Source organism: Neolamprologus brichardi, chromosome 9 (genome assembly GCF_056152115.1).
Source record: "Neolamprologus brichardi isolate AB-2024 chromosome 9, ASM5615211v1, whole genome shotgun sequence".
In the NCBI taxonomy this organism is placed as follows: Eukaryota; Metazoa; Chordata; class Actinopteri; order Cichliformes; family Cichlidae; genus Neolamprologus; species Neolamprologus brichardi.
The window spans coordinates 27,010,242-27,032,545 of NC_142112.1; the positions used below are offsets into that span (position 1 = coordinate 27,010,242).

General features: G+C 43.3%; 1 protein-coding gene across 2 annotated transcripts in view; it reads left to right on the forward strand.

Moving 5' to 3' along the window:
- pou6f2 (POU class 6 homeobox 2) overlaps positions 1 to 22,304 on the forward strand; it is a 72,457-nt gene that overhangs the window by 41,228 nt on the left and 8,925 nt on the right. For both annotated transcript variants that reach the window (XM_006795004.3, XM_035909599.2), the window contains exons 6-8: positions 12,269 to 12,406; positions 17,247 to 17,456; positions 19,220 to 19,373. In XM_006795004.3, the coding sequence (XP_006795067.1) occupies positions 12,269 to 12,406; positions 17,247 to 17,456; positions 19,220 to 19,373 (502 nt within the window). The remainder of the gene's footprint in view (positions 1 to 12,268; positions 12,407 to 17,246; positions 17,457 to 19,219; positions 19,374 to 22,304) is intronic.

A 22,304-nucleotide genomic window follows, 5' to 3' on the forward strand; every position in this document is an offset into this window, starting at 1 on the left:
AATCTTCTAGTAACCAAAACAATCATAAGGAGGTTTTTGGTGCCACACTTTCTTTGTGATTTATTTAATCCAGCGACAGCAACCACTCGCCAACCATTCAGGGAATATACATTTGTCCTTGTCTCTAGAGGTTGCCAGGGGGTTGCCAACTGGTATGACTGAGGGTAGATCTAAAGTGGATTTGGCACTTCTGATTAGTTTAATCCAACCTGTTCACCTACATCAGTACTCTTATATTTATGTGGATTGAGGTTTCATTTTTGGTCTTTATTAGTTCTGTTTTGGTTTAGAATGTAAATATTTAAAGGCTATTTTAAATTACATCAGAACAGAGTTAAAACGTATTTATTATCATGTCACTGCCGTTGCCCAATAATTTGTTCTTTTTATTAATACAGATTATCTACGTCAACCATAGTAACAATAGCTCTGCTCACTGATCTTGCAGTAAGGCCAGGAAGTGTTTCTTTTTAAAAAGAAAAGTGCTTCACGAGCTGACATGTGCATGTGAATCGCATCATTGTAGCCTTTACCAGCAGCTGTATACTCGGCGCTCGATTGTTTGTCTGCAGATGATCTTTATCAAGTGGTGTCCACGTGGACCTATTAGAATATGCATGTTTTTATTGAAGCCTTGACGCACTTGAGCACATCCAACCTTACAGCCAGGCGAGACGCATTAATCGTATCCTGCTGCTGCAGATCGAGGAGGGATTCTGAGGTTATCTATCCTTAGGCTTTCCAGTCGTAATCAGTCCTTTAATCTTTGCTGCTCTTCCCACTCAACCTCCTTTTTAGTCACTTTGTCTGTCCATCCATCTCTGCCCTTCTGTCCGTCTGCCTGTCACTGTGTGACGATAATAACCTATTTTATATCCCTGTGGTTTCATTTCTGGTGGAGACTGGCCAGGGTCGCCTTTCTGTCCCTGGTCACATTCATCAGCGTCAGACCCTTATTGGGTTGTGGTGCAAGCTTCTTTATGGCCAGGATGAGTTGGGCTATTTGTTTCCCCTCGCAGCCCTCTCCGGCCCTGTCACGGCCTAGTGAGACTCAGCAGGAAAAACAGCCTCTGGATTTAATGGGCTCCAAAGGCTGGCCGCTACATCGCGCCAAACAGGCTGTCCGGTCTGACTGTGGATACAAGAGCTCCTGACCAACATACAGAACCACACATTAAGCTTGCATCAGACAGTGTGTAAACACCTTAAGTAACAGATACTCTCTTAAGCTTTAATTTGCTAGGAAACCACCACTTGGTTAAATTTCCAAGAATCTAAACAAAAGCAGCAGAACCATTGTTATTTCGAAACAAGCTCACTGCGTGTCTGAGTTCCCGAGCTTTATCGAGGTGGTGTTTCTGTAAAGGAAGCAGGGTTGCTGATTACGATGGCTGAGGACAGACCTTCTTTGAGGGGGCCAGAGGGGCCACATCAGGTATCATTAAGATATTGCCTCATCAAATAGGATTATAGTGTGTGTGTGTGTGAGTGTGGGTGTGTAGAAGAAGAAGCAAAATGGCCATAAAAGGTTTAGTTTCTCTGGGTCATTGCTGGGATTTTCAAGGAGTGGGTCACACAGGGAGGGGCTCTCTGAAGGACAGGCCGCGGCCTCAGCACCCTCTCATGGCTGCAATAGGATTTAAACAGCAGCTCCGCCTCCCTCCGCCGCTTGGGTCAGTGATTGGATTTTCGGTCCCACATCTCTGGTTCATTTACAGAAGTTTTTAAATTCAATGCAATTCCCCGAGTGGAGACTTTCACATGCGCACGTGAGCGGCGTCACCCCGATCGTGCTTTTGTATGTTTTAATGAACAGCACAGAAGGGCATTTCTGGTGTTTCTGTGTTTTACCCAGAGGAACCAGTGTGTGCAGTAAAGTGGAGTCATAATTACCATAATACAATGAGCATTTTGCAGATAACACCCCTATTTCCTACCGTCATTATTCAAACAAGTAGAATCACTCAGCCATTCAACTATTTGCAGAAAAGACTGCGCAGCGCCGCAGAGAGACAAACACTCATTATGTTCCAATTAATGTCCCATTGTAATTCTCTTCTCATGGGAGGTGTGTGATATTCTTTGTAAACTCGCAGAGAAGAAATCCTAAGCCTTCATTACATCCCTGATGTTTTTGAGGGTTTCGCATTTTTTAATTTGTGAGTCAAATTTCATTAATTAGCTCATTAATACTCGTATTAGACTACAAATCGTACGGCAGCAGACCGAACCCCCTCGAGTCGGTGTTTTAAACGTATATTAGTGAAGCTAATGTGGTTAAATGAAGGGAGAATTTACCTTCCTACACCTTTCACACACTCTGTCTGCAGCTCCCCAACATGCAGAGTGCAGTCAGAGGCAGCCTGGAGCTGCCTGAAATAGCCACCACAGTGATGACAAATAGACAGAGGAAGATTATGAAATTTGCTTAAGTGCGTTAATGGGCTGATTGTGGGAGCCCGCTGGATTTTGCTGGAAGTTGATTGATTAGAGCTGCGGGTTTTCTCCACGCCCGGAGAGCTCAGGGATTTGACGGGGTAAAGGCGCGCCAAGTCTGTTACACCGGAATTGATCTTAATTAGATCTGAAAGACCTGCCACAGCAGAATGGTCTCGGCGATTAAAATGAAAAACAGGAGAAATTACTGATCAAATTAATCATAATGTCGGGCTACAGCTGTAGGTCTGGTGTAATTTGCCACTCCAGTGAGTTACATCAGCCCAGGCAGGGGAAAGGAGAGGCAGTACATACTGATCCATGGCAGCGGGAAGCTTAGGCTAGCCTATCAAATGTCTTATTCCAGTTCGTCTGCCCAGACCCTCCTGACCCTGCTGCGCCATCCAGCGGAGGCCCGGCATCCGCCTCTTTGTGCCTCTAATCTAATTAGTTGCTTTTTATTGCCCCTTTTTTCCCCCTTCTACATTATGTCTTCCTCCATCCAGAAACTGCACCCTCTACAGTGCTGCTGTTCTTGTCATGGCTGTCTTGTCACCAGCGTGTTGTGTGTTCACTAATAGCTTCTGACCTTGGTCCAGTGTCTGGCTGGCTGGTTTTCGGGGGGCCTGGCGGAGGTGGAGGCGTCCTGTCTTCCTCCTCCGTCAGACTCCCGCCGTCTGTCTCTCTCCCCTTCGTAGTCGTCTCCTTGATCGCTGTCAGAGCCCCACACTGGGCCTGTCCACTCTCCATCCACACACTCATAGGGGTAATTACAGCCTAGGGGCCTGCCTCCTATCCCTGTGCTCCACAATTTACCACCAAAGCGTCCACAGACATCTCTCTTCTTCCCCACTGCACCCCGACATCACAAGACTGCAGGGCCTCAACCCACAAGTGCTGCAATTACCTGAGTCTCTCCTCAATCCTTTTCTCTCTCCCTCTCCTCTCTCTCTCCCCCCTCCACGCTCTCCTCTCCACCCCTTTGGCTCCCTCACTATTCCCTGGCAATCAGCCTTCATTAGAAGCCTCTGGTGAAAACCCATCGTCACCAAGGTCAGCCGCTGCCAACCACAACGGCCTTTCAGAGGCCTGGCTGTCTGCACTCTCCATCTTTCCTCACCTCCTTGCCATCCTCCCATTCCTCCTCCTCCTCCTTTTCCTCCCCATTCCTGCTCACTCCACCATCCTCCTCAAATCTCGGGCCCATCACTGCTGCTTTTGTCTCCAGCTGAGGCCCCTTCAGACACTCATGTCACTGTTTTCCGCTGCAGTGCACTTTTACTTATGTCAACCACTGTTAAAATCACCACTGTCCAATTTGCTCCAAATGTCTCCCTTTTTTTTGTGGGGGGGGGACGACATTTTTCCCATTATATTATCATGTGTATTAAATGAGTCTTGCACATCGATTAATTGATTTTCCAGATCAGCTCCGTGCTCATTGAATTTAGCAAAGAGGGAGCCGCCGTCATTCTGCAGGATATTAAATCAAAATTAAAATGACATGCTTAAACGCTGGGCAGCGTTTACGTTAAAAGGGAAAAGTCGCTCTTAAATGATGAAATAAAAAGAATTACAAAAACACATTATTTGAAATTATTTCTTCCAGTAAAAAGTGTTTTGAGTGTCTTTTTTCTGCCAGTTTTGGCGAGGAAGATGGAAAATGACAATTAAAAAGACCATTTAAAAATATTTATGCATGAGAATAAAAGTTGGGGGTTCTTCTCTTTTAATTTTACTTTCATGTATAAGCTTTAAAGTGTCCTCACGTCCTGGCATTATCCGCAATAACACCTGCTTTAAATCCCCAGATTTCAAATAAAACTTTTAAATATATACTCGCGGTATATGATGGCAGGCTGTGTGTTTAAATGGCTGCTGGTAGCTGCGTGGTTTTAGAGCATGAGCGGGCCCTCGGCTCTCCAGCAGCTCAGCCTAGCCTCTTATTAATGCACAGGAGATCCGGCTCTTAAGAAGGCAGAAAATTGCCTTACATAACAAGCGCTCCACAATTTAGAAATACAAATGTGCACTGTTGACTGAAGCAGAAAATAAGACTGTTGCCCATCAACAGCACCACATTTCATATGAATAATTATAAAGCATGGGAGCTAGATGAGGAAAACAACCTGACCATGACAGCTCTACTACTTTTATTTACTTCAAATGAGGGATTAGGCAGGGAGAAAATCTAGAGACTTAAGGAGCGACGATGAGCCTTGAATTTCTAAATAAGGCGAAAGTTAAATTTATCATATTTCACAAGGATCCCCTGGAAAACTGTGAGGGCACTTTCACTTTTAAAACTGCACCCACATTGCACCTTGCACTTACTTTTTGGTTTTTCTGGTTTTGTTGAGTTTTCAGAGCTCGCCAAGTTGATATTTCCGTCACTTTTTCTTTTCTTTTTCTTTTTTTTAAATCTGCAATCCTTCTAAGCCTGGCCCCATTACTCTCGAGGTGGGCAGAGGGCTTGCAGCTCAGACACCCAGCAGAAAGGCACAGCTCCCTGATCAGCCCACATGGACACTGGGGGCAACACGCATTAGACGCCCACAGGGGAGCCCTCAGATGGAGCACCGAGCTAGGGCTCACCTAACAGTGGAAAAGGAATAGGGTTTCTTTAATTATGAGGCAGGGCTGTGACATTGAGTTCCCCCCTTTCTCCTCCAGCAGCCTCCCAGACACCGTCTAAGTGCTCCGCTCCGCTGAGGAGGCCAGTCCCCCCGCGGGGCGCGATTCCACTGCCTGTAATTTCTGATGCCCATTAGTGACCGCAAACAGAGCACCGGGCTCGCACGAGGAATACAGCTGCGCGGCTCTGCCACGCTGTAAAAAGGCCCTTTTAATGCAATGTTATTGCATTATACCCTCCTCATAGAGCAAGTCAAAAGTCCCATTTGTGGTCTCTGCAGAATATTATCAGAAATTCTTCTCTGCAGTGTTTCCAGTCGTAGTAAGCCGAGGCTGGGTTTGGTGTATATTTTTGTAATATGAAGTGGGCTGTGTGGGTTTAAATTCCTCTCATTTGCACCTGCACTCTCTGAGGAGCTTTTTTGCATTTTCTCCCAACCCCAACCCCCACCTCCTCTGTCTACCTGCCCTTTTTCATTATTAGCGGGAATGTACAATTGATGGGTTTTGTAAATAGACTCAACTGGAATCCAAGAAAAGTGCACTTCCTTGAGTCAACTCCTCAAAGGTGGGGGGAAGCCTTTGAAGTCGAAACTGAGATAATCAATACAAATACGGCGGCATATTTCATCAATTCACTTCTCCACTTATGCTGATTTAGCTCATCCCAACAACTCTGTATTTATTTTATTTATTTTTTTCTTTTTTGGGGGGAGGGATGCAGGGGGGGGGGCAGCGAAGGAGACATGGACGGAGGGGAGGGAGGGTGGTGGATTTATTGATCAAGAGTGACCACATCTTAGCCACAGAGCCCCTCTCTCGTGATTAATCTTAGGGCTCAGAGTTGGCCAATGACACATGACAGGCCTCCTCCTCAAACTCCTCCATTTCTCTTCATTACTGGCCGTATTTTTGGACACCACTGTGGAGAGTAATCATTTACCTTTATTGTGTTTATAAAGCTGCGGCATGGATGACCCTTCCTATATTGAATTGAGGACATCAAAAGATCACTGGACATTGATTAGGAAGATATTAAAGTCATTCAAATGCTATATTTATATGTCAAACAACAGCAGAGTGAAAAGAGATGCCATTTCCACCTAAACGAAAAGCAATGGGATGTAATCAGTCCAGTGGAAATACAACTCAAGAATCAAGAAATATGCTTTATTAAACATTGAATATTTGAGGTAATGCTCATCTAAAGGCTGAGAAGAGTCTTTGTTGATTCTCCACAGTCGGATTGCTTAATGATTTGATTTTTCATTTTCTCCCGTGGCCAGGTACCCACTTTAAGAAATCATAGCCGGAGCAGCAGTATATTTTCCCGCAACGCTGGTCGCCGCTGTGATTTCCAGCCCAGCGCTAGTATGGTACAGAAATAACTGCACCAAATATGTCACATCATGAGCTGAAATGGTCAGCACTTTCCTGTAGATACTTAATCACCAAGTAGTTTCAAATTTAATACATCTGGAAACAGCTAAATATTATAGATCATTCTCCAGGAAGAGGAATAGTGTTGGAGGACAGTAGTATAACTTATATTTTTACTCTCCGAGTGTCCCCTAACCAGTGGAAATATACTGCTGCGGTGATTAATGACAAGGAACCCGCTCTGAACCGCCGTGCCTCACAATTATCAACAAATGGGCTGGAGCAGATTTTATGTAATGATTAAAGCCGCTGTTAATTTCACATGAAGGTAATGAGCGGGGAGATTGACGGCCACTGTCCGACACTCCATCATCCCTTTATAGTTAGTTTAAACGTTTTCACGACTCTTTTCCTCCCTCATTTGCATTTCGCCTCATTAGATATGGCCATTTCTGAGACCGCCCGCGATATCCATTTCCTGGAGTTAATGCATTTTATTTGATCAGCCAAACCGCCTCAGTTAACTAGCTGTCATTCTGGTCTTCCATATGACATCACTCCATTAGCACCCGCCGTGCCACCTCGGCCACCTCCACGTCCACACCCGCTGCCACCACCATCCCTACGCTGCCTTAAGCAATTACAATGCCCGACTGTCACCGGATGCAGCGTTATTGTATTTTGCCGGGTGTTATCTGCCCCAGTTGTTCTATCTGTCTTTCACGTTCCAATATTTCTCCTCAAAAATGGCTCTTTTTGGGGTTTATTTTTCACAACGGCTGGAGCTGAGGCCCAGTGGTGAGCAATATTTGGCGCTGGGAGGGCTGAGAGTGCACGACCACGGTGCGAGGATCCCGCCAACCAAGGGACTAGAGGTGTTTTGGAGGGCCTAATGGCATTTTGATGTTCATAAGCACAGCGGATGTGAGGAAGGGGAGGCAGGGAGGTGGGGGAGAGGCTTTTTTGGGGGAGGAGGGGAGTCAGCAGAGGACTGTCAGCGGAAGACTTGCAGAGTCCTGACAGACACAGAACGTGTTTTCTCATGTCACAGCTGATTACATTCACTCCGGAGTGGGAAAAGAGCAGAGAGGAGACAGAAATGTGGGGCCAGGACGGACGAGGGAAGCTTCCATGATGCTCCAGATAAAGGACATTCTCCTCATACAGAAACAGTAGTGGTATTGACTGATGATTTACCCTGCTGGGTCCACTTTGATTCAGCTGTGGCTGGATGATTGAGGGTAAAACTTTCTGATATTTTTGTAGATGATTGTTTCTACCTGTAAAAAGTTTATATGTAACCACTTTCAGCATCAGGTCAATTCTCTTTGAAATTTTCCTGTTAGGTTAAACGCACGTTTGATTCTTTTCTTGACTCACAGATGAGCAGAAAATACGCTTCGCACAAATCCCCGAGCCCGAGCGTAGACAAATCTGCCCCCCCCCCTCTTGCTTGCACCTCCACCACTTGTCCATTTATCTTTGCTCTTTTTTTGTCTAGTGCAGGCCCCGAAAAGGGGGGAAAAAAAGCAATTAAGTTTAAAACGGCCACATGAAAAGAGCAAAAACCAAGAATAAACTCCAGTTGTTCGTGTCAGACGATTTTATTTTCAGGGGTCTCTCCACGGTTTGCGGGGACACTATTTTTCCCTCTATTCCTGAGATTACACGGGTTGCTGCACCAGGTGACCCTCATGGTCAAACAAGGCGACGGAGAGCCCGGCGGAGTTTAAAGACTCCCCCCTTCATACCGAAAAAGATGCATTTTTAACAATTTGCAGGCTTTTTTTCCCTCCCTGCCAGACACATTTATTTTGTGTGTGTTTATCCCCGTGTATCCTTGCAAGTTTGCCTATATTAAACCAGGAGCTGCTGGAGGGGGCTAAAGGTGACAAAATGTTGTCACATGATATAATGGAGGCTTTGAATTTGCTGGCTTGAATTTTACCTTAAAACTGTTAGTTGTTTTTTTTAAATAAACACACCAACGTGAGCTTATTTCAACACTTGCGCTAAACCGGAGCATCCCGATCTGCCAAAAATCTTCTCAGACGCCCTTTTTCGTAGCGAATGAAAAGAATAAACCACAATGGTTAACATGCAGGCTCTACAAACTGGATGATCACTGTTTATCTCTTCCAACACATGCAATCAGTACAAATGCTAGGCCAGCTCTGTCATTTTGTGCCTCCCGCCGAGGTGTTGAGAGGAGTCACCGTGGCGGAAAATCACCTGTTTAGGTGTTGAACATAGCCTCGCCTCTCCTTATTCCTTGCTCTCCTTCCAACTGCTATCCATATTATCCCGTGCCAGAGACGGGGCAATAAAGCCTGCTCTCTTTTCACCTAGATTTACCCGAATAACATAGCATCTGAAAGGCCTATCATCGAATGAGGCTCAATGATAATATTTCAGATAAATCTGAAAGCTTCTCCAACAACCCATCACTCACACAATGACGCCGAGCGCAGCAGATTTTCAGGCAGACTCTGGGCGTGCTCGCCTGAGCAGATCACATTATCTATGTGTTGATCTGTAGCCTCTGTTTAACTCTGTTTAACTGACCGTGTTGGCTCTTCTCTGTGTCCCCATTCACAATCGCAGCGCCCTGAGTGCTGTGTTTTCACCCACACGGCTCAAAGAACTCTCAAGTCAGCATTTTACATTCACAGCCTGTCTCACCTGGGCTACCACAGCGGCCGGAGCAGCTTTTATTTCTTCTTCAGGTAGACGAAGGGAGGAGATCGTCTGCCTCTCAGTTTCTCAGTCTCGCTACAAGTCGCTTCATACTTGTGGTATTTTTCAGGATGAGCAGTTTTTAGGCTTTGCTGCTGATGATAATGTGGGCGATAATGCTGCTTTGTGTGCGTTCTGTGTGAAAGACAAAGCTGGTCAAATAGATCACGCCCTGTGATCTCCATTTCTTTTTTTTCTTTTTTTTGCTTTTCTTTTTTTGTTTTTGTTTTTGAAAAGACATTTTAAAAGCCAAGAAAGCACTACTGGGAGCAGCATGCCAGAGGAGGATGTGGAGCTGTTTCAGCTTTCATGTGTCACCGACTTTTCAAAACATTCTCGACTGATTCTCAAAGTTTTTCCACAACAATCATCAATTCACATTCGCCTTTGAGCGTATACGAAGTCAGCGGTGATGACTCCTTTTTATCCGTCTTCCAGGAAAGCATTACTGCTGTTATTTTTTCAGCACAATAAAGGTACTTTTGCTACAAATCTCTCTACAATTTTTGCTTTTGTATAATGATAGTAATAAAGGTAAAAGTGTAATCAAAGTTTTTCCAGAAAATTTCCACAAAATTGGGCTCCATACGGCACAATTGGTCCCCACATAGTTAGTAGGACAGAGAGTCTGTCTTACTTTACTTAACAGAAGAATTTTCCTGTTATTTTTTTGGCTATATAATTAATAAAATTTCATCTTATCCTATCGAGACTCTTCATCCTCTTATGGGGACATTACATTTGGGCTTTTCTGCGTCTTATACTTGCTTCTAATCAATAAATACAGTTTTTAAACAATGGTGACTGCGCTGTGCTATGCTGTAAAATAAACCCACTGTCCTCATCTGTGTCTGTTTAAATTTGATGCTCAGTTTTTATCTTTATAAGGTCCAACTAATGCCAAATAGCTAGAGGAAATTATAAATGCACCCCAAACAAGAGCTCAGGCCTCAGGAGGATAAGCTTGAGTATTATAAAACCCCACTTAAAAGTTGCATCTGGAAAGCCAAAACCTGTTTAGGGGGAGCCAAAGTTTTCTGTACATAGAAAAAAATCCATGTGTAATATAACCACTTACACTTTTATCAGGATATGCCATTTGTCAGTACAGTCACCGTTATAAATCAGGTTTTTCCTGGGTTATGTAGGAGCCTCTGGGGGGCTACTTTGTACCTAAGCACAATCGGTGTGTATGCAGTAAAGGCAGTGAGTCTGTGTTACTTGAAAGAAAACTGTGTTTCCCTGTTATTTATGACTGTCTGACGAAATGAAACCCAATTAACAAAACTGGTTAAATAACAATAATGTTGGTTTTATTGATTCTACTTAAAACCGCTGCAAAAAATAAAAACATTTTTGCATGAAAAATCCTTTAAATATGTCACTGATAAGTAGTCACGTATAAAACCTAATTAATTGCTTACACTGCCAAATGCTTCCAGCCCCTTGAGATTATTAATGTGCACATGAAATTTGAATTATAATTTATCAGTGTTTAGCAAGGATGTGGGTCAAAGGGCAGTTTAGTAAAAGCAAATTCATCTTTTAGAGAAAATATAAGAGTAAAGTCTTACTCTTGTTTTTTATCTTCTAATGGGGACATAATGGAGATTCAAACATACTAAAAATGACACATTGTGTAAGAAATACTGGCTGCCATATGATACGTACATGCATCTCCCGTTGTTGCTTCTGTACATTGATGCTCTTTAATGTAGCAGCACTGTAAACTCAGATAATCCTGCCTGTAGTCGATGTGCTGTAGCTGTGCTGCTTATGTTAGTCTTTATTTCAGCTTGAATTCTCTTATGCTACATATATAGAGCTAAAAGTAGGCGTGCAGTTTTTCAGCGTTTTGAGATGTTCCGATATCCAAAGGACAACTGCTGGACACATAAAAGACAATCTTGCGATTATCGAGGAAAAACTGGATGACTTTCAGACGAGAGGAGGCAATATCAATCACGGCCAATTTGAGGCCACCAACATGAAATATGATTTCATAAGACAAATGCAGTGTCATTCTTAATGTGCTTAACCTTTACTGTCAATGAAAAAGTATCGATCGCTCGGTGGCATTTTTTCATCATTTGATTTCGAAAAGTGTAATAATATATATATGGTGGTGGGGTACGGTAAAAGATGAATGGCGACTGGGTGATCTCACATGAACAGAGCTGAATTCGCTGCAGAGAAAGTGTGGAAAAGTTGATGTTTCTGGGGAGACTTTTTGTCGCAGCACGCTGTATTTTAAATCTCGTAAATAAACCCTGCTTTTAATTTAAACATGTACCCGACCAGCATTAGCAGCGGGGAGCGGGCAGCCTGCTTCTTAAGCAGTGTTTCTATTATTTCTCTATTCTGTTGAGTAATTGGGAGGTCTCCTATCTCTTCTTGGGCTTTGATCTACTTACTCAACCTAATAAGACTTTGCTCTGCTGCACTACAACCAAATCAGCAGTGCATTTTCAGCCCCCTAATAAGTGGTTAGCTTGATTTATATGGGTAATCTCAGCAATGTGGCAGAGCTCTACAACCTCTCCCTGATGCACCGAGCCTCTTTTCACAACCACAGGCCAAACCAGATGAGTCCATTACAGCGAGGGCAAAGACGGTCATTTTAACCCTCCTCTGCTTCAGCTGTAACAGTGAGTCAGAGGATTTCTGAGTCGAAGCATATTGAAGCGGTTTTACGATACAGTGATGCATGGCCACGCCGCCTGGCTCTATTGTGAGAGCGGGAAGCTGTTGGGTCATTGCTGCGGGTGGAAAGACTCGGCTCGGCCCGCGGGGAGCCCCGGGGGCCAGAGAAAGCACTTAGAGTGGTAAAATGGCCACTTATTCACAGCCGCCCTCCTGTTTTCGCTGCTCCTCCCTACCCTCGAGCCTCCCACTGGGTCCAGGAGCACAGACCTCTGGGAACTATATGATGGACTGTGCAGCCCTCACTGCAGTTGGCCTATTCTGGCCCCACAAACAATAAACAAAAGTGTGACGCCTGTAAACCTGCATCTGTAGGAATCTGTATTGTGCTGTAAACATCTGCACCGGTGCCATCAAACAATGTCTTCGCCCTCTCCAGATGAATCCTCTGGCCAGCCAGGCGGCGGTAGCGGCAGCAGCAGCCATGGGATCCATCGCCGGCTCACAGGTGTTTGGCAACGCCCTGTCAAACCTGCAAGGGGCCACCGGGCAACTGGTCACCAACGCACAAGGACAGGTGAGTGAAACGAGCTTAAATATAGGACTGAATAAAAACTCCAGAGAGCTCTAGAAGATGCTGGGAGTTCATCTATCACGTATAAAAAAGTGCAGCTCAGAATAAACCGTCTGATCTTTCCATGCATACTTCTAGTAGCTAGTCTTAAAGTTGTTTGTCTACAATCCAGTAGCCGCCCCACATCATGTTAAGCATTTTGGGAATAAACAAAACCCTTCCTTCTTTTATCCTCACGCGCAGCAAAACGCTGACCTTGTCATATTCACAGGGTGGCTGCAGAATTGTTCCATCAGTAGCCAGAGGCTTGAACGATGACGCTTGTCATTGCAGGGCCTTATCTAATGAATCATCTTATCTCAGGTGCACACAGCACATATTAAAGGAAGATTGTATGGACCGCGTGCCCTTTCGTGCCACATCGTGTTATTTACTTTAACCCCTGTTTCATCGCTGTTTCACACTTGCACGGTATGCTGATGTTGAAGCATTTCTTAGCACAAAAACATGCTGGATTTTAAAATTAACCGACTGCAGGAGCATTTCAGAGCCACCAGTTCGACCGCGCTTCACTGTGTATAGTAAAGTGTGTCCGAACTCTTGATGCTAAACGTTGCTAATGAGACAGTATGGACTTCCCTGGCTCACAAGGTGCCTGGAGCACTGGGAACAGATCACTGTGGATATGGACTTGACGGGATGCTCTGTGCTTTTGTAGTGTCTTGGTGGCTGACACTCCCTGACATAATCAGGTCACAGAGACGGTCAAAGCCTTAGGCTACATCCTTTGCTCCCCACCTCATTATTCCGCAGCATTATTCAGACGGAGGGCTCTGAAACATGCACTGCCCTATCAGAAGGTCCTGCCCCTCCTTTCCCCCAACCACAGAAGATATTATACAGGCTAATGCATACCTCAAACAAGGCTGGAGGTCTAACAAACACACAGCGGCTTTATTTTGTCTTTACTAGAGAGCAGCTATTATCTTTAAGATATGTCTTAAACTGAATTTAGGGACAAGTTATGTGTCATGTCTGTAATACATGAGTAAAAAGTTACCTTTCCTTGAATTTAAATTGTGCCTCTGTGCCGCTTCCCCTGCCAACTCTCCCAAAAGACCTTTTCATAAGCAAGCGCTCTGAGAACCTTGAGAAGTGTCAGACCTGGTGGATGTTTGGAGTTCAGTATGTTTTTAAATCTTAATTATATTGGCCCAAGCTTTTTTTTATCCTCCAAGGGAAATCAATGAGGCTCTTTTATCCTCACTGCCTCTGCAACAGTGATTAACAGCTGCGGATAAAAGGCACAATTATTAAGTCACTGTCACTCCTGAGATCTTTTTTTTTTTCTTTTTTTAAACAAATCTCTGGCCGTTTTTTGAACCTATTCTCTTCGGTGCAAATTCTTTTCTCACTGTTTTAAAATGCAGTTAAAACTGCATTGAGCACTGGGGACATTAAGGGCTGTTTCCTGACTTAAATCCCTGAAACGATCCTGGTATGATTAGGACAGGTTCCTTGGCTTTGTGCATGAACATCACATCTCTCCCAGCATCTTCTACCTTTCACGTCATGTACTGACGCAACAGGTAAGAGTTGCACTTGCTGTTAACCTGCAAAGTTAGTTAAAACAGGCAAAGCTGAGCCACAATACCATAAAGAGTTAATTGTATATGAATACAAGAAATAGAGATAGAATAGAGACAGATAGGAAACAGGAAACATCTTCTGTGGTGCACCATTATTAGTCTGCTGTTTGAAGCTTTAATTTGCTGTAAGTGCTAGCTTTCTTTAGACTTGTATGTTGACACAAGTCCAAACTTCCCAAACATTTTTCCTTCCCAAGTTTCAATTCACTGCATGAACAGTGGTGGAGAGAAAATGGGCAGAGATATTGCCTGGCCACCATGGCTAAAGACACAGATTGCCCTGGCCGGAGAGATGAGATGGCATTTCTGCGGAAACAAGAGCAGCATAATCTTAATGAGTTCTGCTGTGTGGATAGAGGCATGTTTCTCACATGTCATTCCACGAACTGGAAAGGGAAGCAAACACGGGAAGCCAAATAAAGGCGAGAAAACGGAAAGGCATGCGAGGAGAGGGAGTTAGCAGTGAATGGGAGGAGTACCTGAAGGCTGCTTATTTATGAAATGGTTGTGTGATGAAAGAAACCGACAGTTGGACATTTTCAAATAGGAAATGATTTTATTTATCCATGAAATTCAGGCTAACTGTAGAGTAAGAGAATTCACTTCTGGTTGCTTCAGGGGACTGCAGGTTTGGAAGTACACAGTCGGAAAACATGAGCAGAGTAGCTTCATATATAAATATATTATCATAATAGCTTTAGCAATTGCTAAAAAGACTCAAACACAGGACTTTAACTGTGCTGTTAACTAGATAAATTAGTTTGTCACATGAAAACATTTTCTAGCTTCACTACTAGAGTAGCTTTGGTTGAATCATAGTTCAGCTCCCTCCCCCTGCTCTTTAAGTCGCCTTTCTTCTGATTGGCTGTCCCTTACAAACAGAAGATCTGAAGTGCTGGTGGGTGGGGCTTCTATGCTCACTGCCAGAGACAACGTCATTCACTCATTCGCTCGTGTGTAGAAGTATGTTTTGGAAAAAAATGTAGCTTTCAATTTGTAAAACGTGCACCACTCACTTTTGTTCACAACCAATTAACTTATGCTTGCTACCTGCAGTCTGCACGATGCCATCCCCACATTTTGTTATATATGGAAAAAGTTGTTCCAATAACCAAGCCTGCACCGCTAAGGCAAAAAAGCAGGAGAACTGAAGAAACTAAAACAACTGTGTCTGAGGAGGAAAAGGTGCATTTTTTCCAGGTGTTTCCTGAGGAGTGATAATGATTAGAAGGAAAAATGTTGTTTTGACTGACAGAGATCACTCACACATAAACTGACCTAATTGTTTGGGACTCGTGTTTTTTAAGGTAAATAAGGAAAAAGAGAGGTTCATTTTGCTCTACTATAACAAAGTGTCTCTTGCATTACGGTTAAATGATGGCCTTTGACCAAAGCGTTCTGCTCAACACTCACTGCTAAAAGATTAATTGTGGTCATAAAAAAATCATTGAGGCTCAGTGCTCAGAAATGAAAAATAAATAGGATTAGTTGATTCAGGACTTCCCATAAGCTTATACAACAAAGCCCTCCCTCCTGACCATAAGTTAACACCGAGGTACTTCACTACACTGTCACATCCCTGCCCTGCCCTTCCAGCCTGAGTGAAGAGTTGTGACAGCGCCACGAAACATCTGCCTGAGATATGCAGATGGTGAAGGATGGCATAGCGGGACGGGGATGAGAGCTAAGCTGTCAGTCGCCTGCTCTTTTATTATGCTTATAGAACAACCACTTAGTCCAATGACGATGAATAATTGAGCGGAACAAGTTCCCTGCCACCGTGGCATGCAAAGCGGGATCAGTGGGACTCAGGAGACACAAGCGTCAGGCAGGGCAATAAAATATGCTAAGTGGCAGAAGAGCATTACAGGGAATTTGTAAAGCCAGCGCGGAGAGAGAGATAAATTATCTCTCCCCTAATGCGAAGCAACGTAAGCAAATGAGCCGTGGCAGGGATGAATTACAGATTGTCGGCCCACCTTTCTCTCGCTGATCCCTCCCTATTATGTCAAAGAGACGGGGGTAGGGGAGGTGGACCGTGCGCTAAAACACATTAGCGGTGGTGGAAACAGGAGCTAGGGACCAGAGAAGCCCGTGCCTCTGCTTTGCTCTGGGCTGAGGTGCAGAAGCTCGGACTGAAATATAAACATAAAAAGAAAGCGTCCAAGACAGTGCAATCTTAGCAAAAGTAGCTCTTTGCCCGGTTGCCAAATAACAGAATTTAGAATGATGGGCGTCTCATCCGTGTTGAGCTGCTCTCTGGTGTAATGAGGCTTGGTGGAGGAGGGCGGCCAGCGGGGGGGCCAGGGCGACTGCTGCTCAGGAGCTGCCCAGAACCAGTCCCCAGATGACATTAACCTTCATCATGGTGAAGAGGCGCTAAGTCCCCCCTAAAGCGCCACTCTTGGCCACACTCTGGCAGCTCTGAGAGCTAAAATGTTGCAGTGACACTCTGCTGCCCCCTTTGATCTGCCCTTCCTGATTACAGCCACAGAGGAGAGGAGAGCAGGGGATGGAGGGAGGGAGGAGGAGGGGTGAAGTACCCCTGGGACCCTGAGAGTTGAATTAGAGACACGGGGTCCTGTCTCACTCTCTGTTGCTCCTCTTCTCTCCTCTTATTGTTTCTTTTCTTACTTGTTCTCTCCACTTCTTCCTGCCTGGCCTGGTGTGTGTGTGAGTGGGTGAAATGGGGGTCTCTGTCTCTCAGCAGCCTCACTGCTTCTCACCAGAGACAGACAAAGACACTTAAGCACAAACACACACACACACACACTCACAATCATCCCAGTCTTGGCCTGGTGATGGATAATACACTCAGTGGTGTGCACCATCACACACACAGGTATTCAGCGCTGACCTTTGCAGTGCGCTCCCAGCAGTCTGCTTTGGCTTCACTTGCTCTAGGCTGTAAAACCACCTCAGTGACAGATGATCAGTGGACACTTCTGCATGTTTTCTCCTCCCCGAATCACAAACAGACCAGCTCAAAAGCAGAGCGCTCTCATTAACCACATAACATGAGATATGACCAGTTTAAACTTCATTTCCAATCAGAAACACATAAAAAAAGCCTAAAGACTCACAGCAGTAGATATCATTACAACTGATACCTCCAGTAGCGTTTAGCCTCTCCGCTCTTTCTACTTTTTAAAACCACCCAGCTGATTTTGTCTCCTCTCTTACCCCCTTTGTAGATAATTGGAACAATCCCACTGATGCCCAACTCTGCAGGGCCCTCCAGCCAATCAGGGGGTGGCAACCCAGCACTGCAGGTACAGCCAATTACACCTCAGCTTCTGACCAACGCTCAAGGCCAGATCATCGCCACAGTGATCGGCAATCAGATCCTGCCTGTCATCAACACCCAGGGAATCACGCTGTCACCAATCAAGCCTGGACAGCAGGTAACATATATGCTCATGTACAAACACTCTCTCACACACACGTATAAAAAGGAGGAAGGCTTGCAGAGCAGCTTATTACATTCTTAAACTCGTACTCCTCAAGTGATCACGAGCTGTGTTTTAAAAACCGTCGAATGAGCAACACCTAGTGGAGTCAAACTAGAGTTAGCCTGTTTATTCAAGAAAGCAAAAGCCAAGGCAGCTCTGTTTTATGATAAACACCTCATATTTTTCCTGCTTCAACACTCATAATGCTCATTTGCATCACTCCACTTGGAAAATTGTAGCTCCTGGTACAATTTTCACAATGCATGCATGTGTGTGTGTGTGTGTGCTTGTCAACCAACCTTTCAGCTTCAGTCTCAGCGAGACTGCTAAACCCCTGCAGAGCCCAACATAAGAAAAAAAACACACCACTTTTCATCACCCCACTTAAAACTGAAACACTCCTCACTCTGTTTTCCACCTGCTTTCCGTTTCACTCACCCTCCTCCTCCTGCCTCAGTCACACTCTCCATCCTTACGATTTGTCCTTTCTGACCTGAACATGAAATATTTTGTTTTATTTAAAGAGAGACACACAAAAAAACCCAGCTCTGTTTTTCCCTTTTTTTTGAGTTCACACTGTAAGTAGGAACACTCGAGCAAACACCTCCTCCCATTTTCGGCGAACGCGTGCAGCACCAGATGCATTCACGCCGACAGTGAAAAGTTATTGACTTGATAATGATGATGTCAGGGCTGAATTATAGGGTAAAAGTTCACATTGAAGGCCTCTACAGTCCAGGATGGATGAACTCTTAGCAGGCGGACACCTAATTGTGGGTCCCTCCCCCCCGAGAACGGCAGATCATACTCTTGAATGAATTAATGCATTTGTAATAATGTTTATGCTTTTGTTTCCACTTCAAAGCCCCGCATGTACACATTGTTCCACGGGCATAATTTACGGTTGTCAGAGCCTGCAGTCTCGAATATTTCCAGTGAAGCTAGATAATTCTGTGAGCCTGTCAACAGTCCTGACAGTGTGTGCATTGCTGTTGACACCCCCCACCATCCAAACAAACACATGCCACAGAGAAAATAATTAATAGCACAGAAGGAGAAGAAGAAGCCTGCCCAGTTTATGGCGGAGACAGCTTTTAAGAGTGGAGACACACCATCTTGATCTTGTAAAAGCAATTCAAATGTGCATAAAACATGAAAATACACTGTTTCTTTTTTTTTTTTTTTTCCATCAGAGCACGTAGCCTGCAGATCATGAATTATGTTTGATACAGGGACTGCTGTGTCCACATGTTTTTATTTCGGATTCAGGCTGCCGTTATTAGCATCAAGATGACGAGCGGAAGAAGATTCTTAATTGTTTTTCTGTAGATAGGCGATTATAAAGCTCACAGAGACAGTGGAGTGCCTGAGCTGAACAAGCTTCCTTTTAGACCCTCACTGCCAAATACAGTGGTAAACTACTGCTCTAGTCTATTGAGCAGACTATTGGCACTATAGTCTGCTCAATAGACTCTGTCAGTGCAAATACTGCAGGCAGTAATCATCAGGTACAAGATAAATCTAATTATATTCACCTTCTAAGTGGCTAATTTAATAGCTGCTGATTAATTGATTAGATTTGATATTGTGGCCCAATCACCATAATGACATGATTACTGTAAATTCTGATTATTGTGACGATGTGCACAGAGAGTAAAACATGCTGTCAGTGTATCGTGTCAGCTCTCTCTCTCTCTCTCTGTGTTTGTGTCCAGCTGCCTCAGGCTCAGCAGGGTCAGACAGGCCCCGCATCATCTCAGCCCAACCTGCTCCACATGCCCCACAGACAGAGTCCTCTCCACCAGGCCTCTTCTTCCTCCTCCACCTCCTCCTCTTCCTCGGCTCTCAGCGTGGGGCAGCTGGTCAGCAGTAAGTGTCCAACACAGCTCAGAGAAACACAGCGCTTTATAATGTGATTTATAACGAGAGGAATTACACAACTAGCGGAACGTAGCCATGGAAATATTTTTCTGTCATTCAATACAGCCGAGGTGGAAGGTTGTCGATCGCTGAAAGAGCAATGTGTTGTCATTATCCCCGGTGTTTCAGTCCACATAACACTGCGGATTTCTCCAGTTGTCAGAGATGTTTTTATTTCAAGTTGAGGCATGCTCTTATTTTCTTAAAGAATAAAAGTAACAACATTCCGTGTGTTAGTTCACATCTCAGCGTTTTGTGACAAAGGTCTCTACAAAGGTCTATATCAAATGCTTTGTGTGGTTGCATTACATTATTGCATCGTTCTATACCTACAATCTTTATTTATTATATGTTTATTTAACTTTTTTGCTCAATATAAGTCCATTTATAAGGAAATAAAAGTAGAAATAATATATTTAGATGTCAACAGAATTTAGTGAAACTGAGAGAAGATAAGCATGTCACAATGATAAAATGAAATAAAGAAAATAAGAAAAAAAACGGCTTCCCCCAAATACTACCTTAATGAAGTCAGCATCTAAGCGAAGGCAAGAACTAAAAAACAACCTTAAAATGCATAAATATGATTAAAAACAGGGAATAGTACCCATTATTGAACTATATATAAAAGAGTTTACCATAAGAGTTTGACTATGCTCTGAAATGGCAGTTTAAGAAATACCAACCATAACGTTCTGTAATACACAAAATCTCTGTCTGCAAACTGAGCAACCTGATGTGGTAAACAGGTACATCTGAAGGTTCTCATCTATACTATACATCAATACTATGGCAGTACATTGCCTAGCAACACAGCCTATGAACTACCTAACAACAGGCTAACATGACTCATTTTTAGCATTTATGCACATATAATACCTTATAAAAACATTGTAGAGTTTTCATTTTATGACAGTAAAATCAAAAACAACTACCTAACAAAAGGCTAAAAACACAGAGCAAACAAAACCATAAAATGGGCGTGTACCAGTCGCAATAACACACAACTACTAAAAACTGATCTAAAGCAGCATTTTTAAACAATCAAAACCAAACCAAAACAAGGAAATCCAACACAGAAACCAAAATTGAGAACCAAATTTAAAGCTGCGGATTAAAACATTTGGTGTTCTAGTTGGAATTTAAAGCAGCTGGATTTATATATGAATAACCATTAATAAAAAGATTTAACAATCAGGAGTCAACATAAGCTGACACAAACTCAAACTTGTAAACTGTTGCAATCTAACATGAACAGAATAAATATATATAATAGAAAACTATTTAACAAATAGTCCCTTTCAAATAAATAGAATCACTGCAACTGCAACATCAATGACAGAAACAAATATATTAAAACCAGAGAAAATAAAAACAAAGTCTGCGTTGCTGCATTAACTACATGTTTCTCCTTTTTTTCTAATTCTAATAAACAAACCTTTAGCATCGCTACTTCACATCTTCATTACTCTCAGTGTAGACAGCTTTTGACTGATCCCTGCCTGCTAGGATTGTTTTATTTTTTCCTTTACTGTCATTTCTTTGGTTTATTAGACAATCCAAACTGGCGTCTGTTATGTAAAATGAGCATAAGTTTCATTCTGCCAGCGCGTGGGCTTTGGCAGGGCCTTATAAATCACTGGTCCACAGCCTGTCAGCGTGCAGCTATTGCCTTAAAAACTCTGTTTTATTCAGATAAATTTCATTTGTCAGAGTCGATTCTCTTAAGCTCCATGTAAACTCATTTCAAAGGCAGCTACAATGCCACTGAATCTAATTTAAAAAAAAGTCGCCATTGATCAACTTGTTGTGGACCTTGTGTTTAGTTTATGTTTACTTGCAGCTCAGAAAATATCTTATGAGGACAAAAATCATAGCGGGCCACTTGTATGGTAAATGAAATTAATGTTTTATGCTGAGTGCGAGCCATATCACTTCCTCTCAATATCACTTACAGCATTCATAGGCAAAGCAAAATCCCGTGACAGAATCAGAGCGACAGAAGCATTCGCTGGCCAAAAACAAAGTGCCAGAAACAGATCGAAAACCTCAGGATTTCTGTTAATAGAAGGACAAACGCCAGCAATATTTTTTATTGAGTTTGTTTTAATTTTTTTTATTTGGAGTGGAGAAGGACAGCTAAGCTACTGAAGCAGAAAAAAGTGCTCTCCTTAATATAATCTGGAAGAGTGTTAGGATTCATTTAAGCTAATGCAGGTGCGGATGCATATATTGCGATCAGACAGCTATTTGGAGGAGTAATGATCATTGATCACCTTCCTAATTTGAAGTAGACATTATTGGGTTTTGTGAAAAAGAAACAGTTAATCAGAGTACTATTAAGCAGATACTGTAAATTCATCATCGTAAGCAACAACAATGACATCGTTTTACATCATATCCATACAGCTGCTTCCAGAACAAAGATGCTTAAATAGCCTAAACCTTTTTGCGATTGCAGAGGCCCGTGGGATCAAATCACGTGTTCGGATAAATAGGACGTCTGATCATCAGGTTTGCCTGGTGTTCGCACTTTTCTGAGTCATGTTTTCCAAATTTCTACACTACAAACTTCATCATCACTTATTAGCACTTCAAGTAAAAATAAAAGCATAAAAGAAGTATTTTTCTGCTGAACTGAAAGACAAACATTGGCACATAATAGCACGAGTCTAGCCTGTAATTTATGGAGGCAGCATTTTCTTCCTAATTTTCCTTTCAAGCAGATACATTGATTGTTTCACTTGTTTTTGTCCTGTCGTAATTATTAAGAGTAAAAAGTGTATTACTGCTGTAAAGAAAAGTCAGCCTCCTTTTCTTTGTTTCAGTGCTTTTAAAACTGAGCCTTTTGTCCACTAATCTGTCTGTTTTTGTCAGGCC